Below are 10,645 nucleotides of genomic sequence, written 5' to 3'. Positions count from 1 at the left end.
TCTTTTTAATTCTTATTTTTGTAGTGCCCACAAGCTTTGAAACTATTCAGGTCTGACATTTGCATTTCGTAAAATATATAATAAAATCCTGAAATAGCATTTGCATTTATTATGCAATTTTCAGCACGGACATGTTTCAGCTGAACAGTGCCTTAACTCCTTGATGGACAGAGAGACGTATTGTTCTCACTTTTCTGGGCAACTTTACTGCCTTTTTGTGGTGAAATACAACTACGATTGTATTTTTCTGTGTTCTTTCTAGATCTTGTCAGAAATTGTGTGTTTTTTTGTTAAATTTCGTATAGATGAACAAGACGGTATGGTTGCACTGATTACTTGGCTAATTCCTTTACTGCTGTGCTTTTTTTTATACTTTCACCAATTTATTCGTTAAATTTCTTGCTCTAGACGCTGGAAATAGCCAAGCCTGTTTTCCGCATAAGACAGGGCGTATTATTTTATTTATTTGAATTTTTTAAATAGTTTTAGACCTCTGGGTGTGCCAATGAAATGGTTACCTTTTTATCTTCGTTTGTTGCTAGGCTCTCTTATTGTTATTTTGCTATTTCCTATGTTTGCTTTCATCTCCTTAGTGTGGAAAAGATATATATTGAAGAGAAAGCCTTGAGGAGGCTTGTTTATGCATACAGTGCTTGATGCAAAACAATGTTCGGCATTTTCATGTTGTCCAAGTGCCTTGAACTTAGAAGATGGGAGAGTTCAGGATTGCCATTACCTGGCGAATTTATTGCAGCTACCACTAGATGAAACTGCACAACATGAACCCCGTACAACTTCTTGTGTTATGAACTATCCAGTAGCACCACCACATCGCAGTAGACTACTTTGTAAATAAAACTGCGACTGTGCAAAGCAGCAAACAATAGATCACTTGTACATGTTCTTGTTATCTAAAAGTTAACATCAGCCATAATGGTAAATGTTTATTTGCAGGAATCAACCGCAACGTTACACATTTTGGTACTTTGCCAATAATTTATAGCTCCAATAATTCTGCTCGAGATGATTCGATAACTGCGTAGCTTCTCCCTACACTAATGGGGCTTTTAACATTTCGCTATCGTTCTCTTAGCGCTTGCAATACAGTATTTCTGATTGCCATTTCTTTTCAGTGTTTTCAGTGCCAATAAAGCACTGAAAACAGCAACATAAGCTGTTGTTCATTTGTTATAACAAGCTTCTTTTCTGCAATTACATCAACCCGACACAAAATCAGTAAAATCTAGGGATGTTCGCGCATTGAATCGATTATTTCCAATACCTAAGCAAACTGAAGTAGTATCAGTGTTGCACGGAGTCGCTTTGGCAAAACAAGCTTACTTCCGTTAATTCAAACATGTGATACTGTTACTCTAGAAGTCTGGTCAAATGAGAAGGTTGCATATATGAAACAATTGGCACCTGATTGCAGCTGGTGCTTCATGACACCGATAGTAATTAGAAAAAGAACACCACACGCATGTTGTAGTGTCGAGTTACTTGAAGGAACTAAGTGTAGTACTACAACACGGCACGCCTATTTAGAGGGGCTCTGAACAACTCGTCGGGCTTGGTGAAATAGCATAGTCCGCGGGTAGCACACGCTTTTTTGAACATCTCAGCCAAGTTTTGCTGTCGTACGCGGTGCTTTGAGCCCGCAAGCGGAACGCGAAGTGACTTTTCTGTCAAATGCTCTCTTTTGAACAGAATCCTGCTCTTCATGTTCTCTGACGTAGTAGTTCTGCGGAAGCCCGCAAGGTGGAGAGAAGTAATGAATAAATAGGAGTCTCGGGTTCGAATCCCGGACCAGGACGACTTTTTCTTCAACTATGAAGCTTTTCTTTCGAGGAACCCGTATGGGTTTTCTTTGTAGCAATTGCTACGAGCGGGTGGATGTCTGATTTTCCCTTTATTCATTACTTCTCTCCACCTTGCGGGTTTCCGCCGAACCACTACGTCAAACACTTGCCTTTGCTTCGTGTTGTCGACAAATTCGACTTCGCCCTGCCATCTGCTAGCCGCCTGGTTAGCTCAGATTGTAGAGCGGCTGCCCCGGAAAGGCGGCGGTCCCGGCTTCTAGCCCCGGACCAGGACGAATTTTTCAAATTTGAAGCTTTTCTTTCGAGCAATCCGTATGGGGTTTCCTTTGTAGCGACTGCTACGAAGGCGTTTGGCTTACGTTTAGCGCTGTCGTAGGCACCGAAATCGGAAGTCGTGGTGTCTACGTTACCATCCAAAATGAAATTTTAACTGCGCACACGGTGACATTCACAAGGCGGAACGTTGTCGGCACACCCCACTCCGCCGTAGCCTTCGCAGTGCAAGGCATTGAAAAAAGAGTGGAAACACAACGTAGGCCGTGTTGGATTACCAATAACTCCGCTTTTGCTGAACGCATGGAGTACTTCTTGCGCAAACTTTTTCTGAAATAGCCTATTTTCACTTCAAATGCCTGTCTCCACTTCAACAAAAAGTGGTTCAGGGCCGCTTTAAAGAAATACAAACATGGTGAGGTTGACCCAACAGTAAGTCGCTGCGCCTACTTATTTGATGAATGGAAATAATTGCGGAAGTGACTTGGTCCATACATCTGCGCATAATATGCTGCCTCTGATTAGCAACTGCAGCCGCTCTGCGGCAAATTCACTCTGATGGGTCTTTATGTGCATCAGACTTTCTTCCTATCTACTGCAACAACGCTTGTCAGCCCTGTTAGAATTCGGTAGAAATAAGTATTTGACAACCTCAGATAAACGTCAAATCGAATAGCATTTCAAAGACTTGCACACCCAATAGAACGAAATGTTCAGAAATACACACAATCACATATTCAGAAAAAGATGCCCTGCGTGAGAATAGCCCATCAATACCAATACAGGAAAAAGATTACATGCAAAACGCATTCCAAGCACACATGCAAGACAAGCACAGACAGACAGATAGCCCAGGAAAATGCGTGAAGTGCCCTAAGAATGCTAACGCACCAAAAACCTTACAATCAACATAGAAATATAACGGGAACAAAGAGTTGACTGTTATTCACAGACGTCCCCGTATCACCAGGACAAGCTTTTGTCTTTCACTTGTTGCCATGTCGGACTGCTCTTGCTGTAAAATTGGCTGTACCAATTTCTGAATTCCTTGATGTTGTTATCTTCATCCAACAAAGCAGGCTCCTTAAAGGTCTTCTGATTCCATACAGCGACGTCTCTGTCCATCTGCGAATGAAGTTACGAGGAGGATTTGTAGTCCTGCGAGCAGCGAAGACATGTGTAAGAGTTTCATTAACTGACTAGCCGTTGAAGTGAAAATGCAAGCGCTGGTTTGTTACTTGGGACACGTGCTCCAGTTATACAGTTGGGGGAATTCCCATACATTGACTTTATGCGGCGTCTGTACATGAGCTACTGTAAGCCCTCTCGTGGTTGCTTTCGGATGCATGTGAAGAATACTACTGCCTGCTACCAAATTATGCTATCTTCAACTTGCGCTCAGTCAAAGTGAGCCATGAAAGTGCCATAGAGTTCCATAGAAATGATTACAGCTCTTATTATAAATGCTGTTAAGTGCAAGTAAGTCCAAGTTATAACGCATTCAATTGCAAACACAAATTCAAGGAGTTACTTTACAATCTGCGCTATTGTTTGAAAATTATGCTCCTTAAGTCTGCACTCTAATGATACATGGTATTTTTAATTTAATTACCTTTTTATTCGAGCCCTCGGGGCAGTTTTATATACGGCTCATTTGGAGACAGTCACATTTCAATGCACCCCAAATTTTTTTTATCTTGAAAATCGCGCCTAATTCCAGATGTTCACAATCTAATTACAACACTCAATCCAAGCAATAGTAGTCATGTGAGTTTGTAAGAACCATGTGAGGCCTTCTTCAACAACGCGCGCACCACACTCATATAGATTTTTTATAAAAAAGTTGTTAGTGTAGCGTAAGGGGTAATTTTGCAGGTTAGTTTCACGTCAAGGCAGACATACTTCAGTTTCAGTTTTTTATTCTGTAAATACAATGCATTGGTAAGACACAATATACAGACGAGGGTCCCAAAGTCAAAGACTGCAACGTCGGGACCCTCGGTCAATAACAATGTAGAGATGCATTAAAGAAGAGCAAGCTAATTAAAACAAACAAACACAATCGCGAAAATACAACCTAGAAAAATAATATAAATGAAAACAAATTGTATGTATATAAGCCTATACTGTATAAAAAAAACTGTCAATACATACAAATGACAAATATAGTGTAATGAATGACGTAAACTTAGTGACACATATAAAACAGCTTAAAGGCATGACTAAATGTATGAAAGCATGAAGATTTAACGCTAACGGGTAAACCAATCCACAGCTTTAGAGCAGCGAATGATGATGTCATTTTTCCATAACTAGAATGAACCACAGGTAGTAGAAAATTAGTTATGTGCCGCTAATAACGTGCGAGAAGAATAATTAACGAGCAAAATTAATTTAACCATTTTTATGGTCCTCGCCTCAGGGCAGTTCATATGGGAAAGTTAGAGGCAGTTACACCTTATATGTGTGTGTGACAACTTTATTGAATATCCTGAAAATTGATGGCCTGGGTTTTCAGTCACTAGGAGCCACCCATCTATAACAACCGAGGCACAGACTTACCATGTTGCTGATACCATGTTCTGCAGCGTGACACCAAAGCCAAGACAAGAGCCCAGGTCTCCCATAAGAGCGGTGAACAATGCGCGTTCGAAATGGAGCCTCCGGCGTCGCCGAAACCACCGCAACGAATTCTCCGAAAATGTTGCGGACCGTGACAATGGTCAGAGCCGGGCCTACCTGCCTCACGACGCCTCGACATTGAGCGAACTTGGGCTTCCATCCCATCAGCGACATTTGTATGGACAACGACGCGGAGACCTCCTCACCGGCCACTGCGAATTTCGCGTCCCACTTGAGCTCCATGAGGCGACACAGCCACGAATCTCTGGGTCGACTCGTGAATTCCTGCATGAAACGCAGATAGCGTTTGTTACAGAGAACATGATAAGAAGACCAGTAGACGGCGTATATATCGGGGGGCGCTCCAAGCGCATTTCTGCCGTCGCCCTGAAATTTCGTATAAAGTCCAAGGGCGATAAAATCGTCGTCGCACGCCGTATGCTGTATGCGTGAGTGAAAGCTTGCGAGGGTTAGCTGGCGATTGCGCCTCAATCTTGCGCACGAGAGAAAGGAAAGCGGGGAGGGAGCGCTCCCTCTTCTGTCGCGCTCAAGGCTCCGGGAGGAGGGTAGGGAGGGGGGGCGCGCTCTGCTCCAGGTGGCTGTATCTTGAAAACCAGCTGCGACGGGGACAATATACGCCGTATGTGGGAGGGCGAGGGGGGGGGGGGGGGGCTGCGTTCTACTGCGGGCGGCGCGGGCGGCGGCGCGCGCACAGACCTCTGTAGCTTCAAAGCTTTCTGCGACGGGGACAGAGTCCACCACGCGCTGCGTTTTCGCGGCTTAATTTGCGTTCGCAGCCATACTTCTGTTCCGGATACGGTGCAAGTAGCGCAGCCAGCAGAATTAGGCACCAAATCCAGCAAAAAGTGACAGCAATATGAAAATGCATATGCCAGACTCGCTGGCTGCTCTTTTTGGTATTTTTCGTGATTGGTGGAACGCCTCATCAATTCACTTATCGAAGAATTGTGCGCAATGCATCGCCACTAATCAGAGTCGACTGCCTGTTCTGCTGCGGCGTTATAGAAGCAATCTTTAGAGCAGCCATGGGACATTACCGCCATAAACAGAGAATAGGGGAATATGTTACGCTGGTATAGCAATCACCTGTTTAATGTGTTGAAGTAAACACCATATTCACAATTTCCAGCCCATGTAGAACCCAGTACCTCGATGTTATGTCGCAACAAGCGGCAGCATGCAACAATTCTGAACGTGTCGAATGCGTTCGAACGGGTCGTGTGGCAAAGAAAGCTTGGTCTTAGCATTTGAGAACCTCTAAACGACCTACTAGTGAAACTGTAATCTCAGAAGAAAAGTTTTGATTGAAATAGACAAACACGCCAGTTACTGTTTACTGTAGTCAACCTTTCGAACAAAGAGTCAGTGCTCTAAAAGAAGCTATAACAACGGCCTCACCAATCGCCCCATCAAGAGCCAATGTAAGCACTGGTGCGCCTGCTATCAAGCGGCCCGTGTTCGCATGCATGCAAGGCTACTACGTGTCCTACCTGTCTTTTTCTTTGCTCGCAAGTGTTTACAATATTCTCTTGCCGCTGCCGAACGCTCCTACCATGCACCGCCGTGTATTTCTAAAATGCAACATAGCAAACGAGATAATGCCTTCCTGTTGACCCCTCTACATTTTCTCTTATTAACATGGTAATAATGATTTTTTGACATCATCTTCGAAACGGGACGGCGACAAGAAATCACCAAGGCTGCTTTAGGTATTCAGGTTTTAGTACATATAGTGCTGTCAAGCATTTTGCCCATCTCTCCTTGATCTTTCCTTTCTTCGTTAAAACCTCTCTATATAACGACCCCCGCTCTGTCTATCTCTTTGTTACTTTTTATCTACTGGCGGTAGTCTGAACTAAAGTCCGTTTATGAGCTTTAAAAGCTAAGTACCGAAAATGTTTGCGGTGCCGCCGACGCCCTTTATCGGACAGCGCCCACTTCCCGCTGGAAGCTGCTTCCGTCCGCCATGTTCTTCCTGGGCCACTCCAGCTGCTGAATTAGGCGACGCTAGCACGCTTGTTTTCTTGCTTGTACAGTTGTGTCGGCTGCAGATTTGCAGCGAAGGTTACTTCTACATATCTGTCGCTGTTTACTAAATGTCTGCGCACCTTTCCCGATGCTTCTTGCTGACTGCTGCTGCGGTGATTCATAGTTCGCCTCAAGACAATTATTTACGCATATTAAATCACAGATAGCACAACTGCGGGCGCAATGCACGTTTCGAAAACCCAGCATCAGTCTGAATAGCGCCAACCAGATTCAGCTATGACCGGCAAATTCGGCTTTGTGATCGTGGGTTCGTTCCCGAGCGGGAAGGACGCGTAATCGCGCAGCGCGACATCCTACTTAAAATCGCTTAGTTGAGCTATTGTTGAATATTTAAACAGCAGTGTACAGGAGATTTGATAGTGGTTTTATTAGAGTACAAAACGAAAGGGAAAGACGTTGCCGGCCGCGGCAATTGCTATCTGAGGTTGTGCGCACACAAGCTGGCGGCCAGAATAAATAAAAGGGATAGGGAAAAGATGGCAAGGAGAGAGACTGAAGAAGGCGAGCAAGGACAGGGAAGAGCGACGCGCTCTGCTTACTAAGTACGAAAATAAGTTTGCACCGCTTGCATGCGAGTGTTAAGGCCCAGTTCTGAATTGTACCACGGGCGAGTGACCATTGCAAACATCTCCAATAACACACCTCTTATACAAAGCTGCAGGCGCATTACTGAATTGTAGTACGTACGAGCGACTGATCGAAACATCGGCAATAACACTCTGCATATACAAAGATGCGCGCGTGCACTCTTCTCTCGCTAACTAGGCAGCCGCACTACGACTACGCAGTTTCATCGCTCGCACCGTCTACAACAAAACAGCACGTAGATAACAACTGGAACGTATTACTGGCACGTTTCCCTTCTTGTCAGTACCTAACTCATTTGCCACGTTTCTTTACTGCCTCTCACAGCAAAGCCGTGACTGCAAATGCTGCGTTAATGTGCATACAGCGCGTACAACCGCGGCGCCGGAGCGCGTTAAGAAAAACATGGCAGCCGACTCGAGCCGCAAGGGAAAGCGTAGTAGGAGAGGAGGAACTTTTCGCTACTTAGCAAAACCCGATCTAGGGATTTTAGTCTAAACGTCTCTTGCTTACCTCGACCGCTGACCGAACGGTCAGCCGCGGGCGGCTGACGGTTCGGCGCTGCCTAGGTGACTCGCGTGAGGGGAAACTGAACGGAAACTGACCGCGCGTTTCGAACAACCATCTCCGATCGCTCACTAAATAAAGTTCGCGTCAGCTTTCAATCCCAACACTTGTGGAAAATGGACGTTCCCTACGTGTACTGCTAAGTGAACATATCGGCATTCCATTATGACGCGCTGAAACGTACCTGGACCCTTGCTGCAGTCGCAAATGCCTCATCCCGTTTCGAATAATTGATCCTGTATGTTTTCGTCTTCGGGCAGCACGGGCGTCAAATAGCGAGGCACTTCCCGTTGTATTGTCGTAGAAATTTCCTCCTCTCCTTTTTCTTGAGTATTTGTAAATTTTCAGTCACTTTTTTGTTTCCATCGTTTGCATCCAGCTTACTATATCTCTTTCTCTCGCTTTCTACTCATGAGTCCAATATGTCCATTTACACTTCCACTTACCCTGTACTTGGTTGCCAGCTTTCTTGACCTCTTCCTCCATGCTGAGATACGTGTGCACTTTAGCCTTCGACTTCTTTTCATCCATATTCCTGAGTCTTTCTTCAAAGCTAATTCTGCTCTGCCCTTCTTTGGCTACAAAAGAGGACCAACCCATGGAACCCTGCGCTGCCTCATGTGTGGTTTTAGCGTGGGCCCCCGATGTAAGTCGGCCCACCGAGCTTTGGTTACTTCCCAACCACGACAATATCTCTGACTTTAATCACAAAATGTGATTCGCAAGCATTTAGCGCTGACACTATTACTCCTTTCCGAATTTCTCGCACCAGCTCATCTTTATTGTAGGCCCAAAATGTTCTATGTTTCATTATACCTGCACTCCTCTTCCTCTTCATCATCATATTATGTATGCGGATATACGGGTATATGTTTCTTTCGTTTATGAATACACCCAACTATTTTATCTTAGACGGCTCATGGAACGAAAAATCCGGTAACCGGCGTTACGTTATGACAGGCGTTATGGCACCAAAATTCATGGCATCAAAATTCGGAGGGAGTCGAGCTCAATACCTGTGCTGTGAATTAGGATGAAATTAATTAAGACCCACAACCTTTAGTGGCAGTCGAACCCATGACCTTTGGTGTTAATCAGGGCGAATTAGGCCATCAATTTCTTTATAAGAAAGCGTGCAACCGAGGCGAAGGAGAAGCATTAGCACGACCTGTGGTGTTAAGGCAAATTTATTTAAGGCACTAGGACCAGCGACCTTTGGTGAGAGTCGAACCTTCAACCTTCGCTGGAACCAAAATTGAATGGCACGAAAATTGGTCGTCCCACCATTGACTCCCGAGCGAACGACCATTGATAGAAGTCGAACACCGGACATTTGGTGTTAATCAAGACAAAGTTAAGGCACAGTTAATTAAGATATAGTTAATTAAGGCACACGCACTCACGACCATTTGCGGGGGTCAAAACCACAAGCTTTGGTGTTTAAAAAGGTAAACTTAATTAAGCCACTCCAACCCACTACCTTTGGGGGACTCGATCCCGCGACCTTTGAGGGGACCAAAATCCAATAGCACCAAAATTGATGGCGCCACCATTGATGGCCGAAATCACGACCACTGGGAGGGAGTTGAACCTACGAGCTTTGGTGTTTGATAAGGCAAACTTAATTAAAACACAGTTAATTAAGATAGAGGCAATTAAGGCACTCGAAGCCACGACCTTTGGTGGGAGAACACAAGTTATAAGAAGTAACAACGCATTCGAATGAGAATGTCAAGCAACTTCATTAATCTCTCGTGAGCGCTCAGGCTTTCGCCTTCATCCTCTTTAGCGTATGCATATACAGTGCTAAAAAGCGGGCACGTCCTGTGCTACGGGGGCTTAACGGAGAGACGAGAACTAGGAGTCGGATTCCTGACTAATAAGAATATAGCTGGTAACATACAGGAGTTCTATAGCATTAACGAGAGGGTGGCAGGTCTTGTTGTGAAACTCAATAAGAGGTACAAAATGAAGGTTATACAGGTCTACGCCCCTATATCCAGTCATGATGACCAGGAAGTCGAAAGCTTCTATGTAGACGTGGAATCGGCGATGGGTAAAGTCGAAACAAAATACACTATACTGATGGGCGACTTCAATGTCAGGGTAGGCAAGAAACAGGCTGGAGACAAGGCAGTGGGGGAATATGGCATAGGCTCTAGAAAAAGCAGGGGAGAGTTATTAGTAGAGTTTGCGGAACAGAATAATATGCGGATAATGAATACCTTCTTCCGCAAGCGCGATAGCCGAAAGTGGACGTGGAGGAGCCCGAACGGCGAGACTAGAAATGAAGTAGACTTCATACTCTGCGCTAACCCTGGTATCATACAAGATGTTGACGTGCTCAGCAAGGTGCGCTGCAGTGACCATAGGATGGTAAGAACTCGAATTAGCCTAGACCTGAGGAGAGAACGGAAGAAACTGGTATATAAGAAGCCGATAAATCAGTTAGCGGTAAGAAGGAAAATAGACGAATTCCAGATCAAGCTACAAAACAGGTATTCGGCTTTAACTCAGGAAGAAGACCTTAGTGTTGAAGCAATGAACGACAATCTTGTGGGCATCATTAAGGAGTGTGCAATAGAAGTCGGTGGTAACTCCGTTAGACAGGATACCAGCAAGCTGTCGCAGGAGACGAAAGATCTGATCAAGAAACGCCAATGTATGAAAGCCTCTAAACCTACAGCTAGAATAGAACTGGCAGAACT

At 44.7% G+C, this 10,645-nt stretch overlaps 1 protein-coding gene across 2 annotated transcripts in view; it reads right to left on the bottom strand.

The window, feature by feature from the left end:
• Nucleotides 1–2,171: 2,171 nt before the first annotated feature.
• Nucleotides 2,172–10,645, bottom strand: part of LOC142584833 (cholesterol 7-desaturase nvd-like) — a 61,115-nt gene continuing 52,641 nt past the window's right edge. The window contains exons 6-7 of one of the 2 annotated variants that reach the window (XM_075695128.1): nt 4,656–5,000; nt 2,172–3,218 (exon numbers count right to left, since the gene is read on the bottom strand). In XM_075695128.1, coding sequence (XP_075551243.1) covers nt 3,057–3,218; nt 4,656–5,000 — 507 coding nt within the window. In that variant the 3' untranslated portion in view covers nt 2,172–3,056. The remainder of the gene's footprint in view (nt 3,219–4,655; nt 5,001–10,645) is intronic. The other variant, XM_075695136.1, reaches the window with a different exon arrangement.

The sequence above is a fragment of the Dermacentor variabilis genome, chromosome 1 (assembly GCF_050947875.1).
Source record: "Dermacentor variabilis isolate Ectoservices chromosome 1, ASM5094787v1, whole genome shotgun sequence".
Classification (NCBI taxonomy): domain Eukaryota; kingdom Metazoa; phylum Arthropoda; class Arachnida; order Ixodida; family Ixodidae; genus Dermacentor; species Dermacentor variabilis.
Note: the sequence above shows the minus strand (reverse complement) of the source record. Positions and strands in the feature narration are given on the sequence as shown.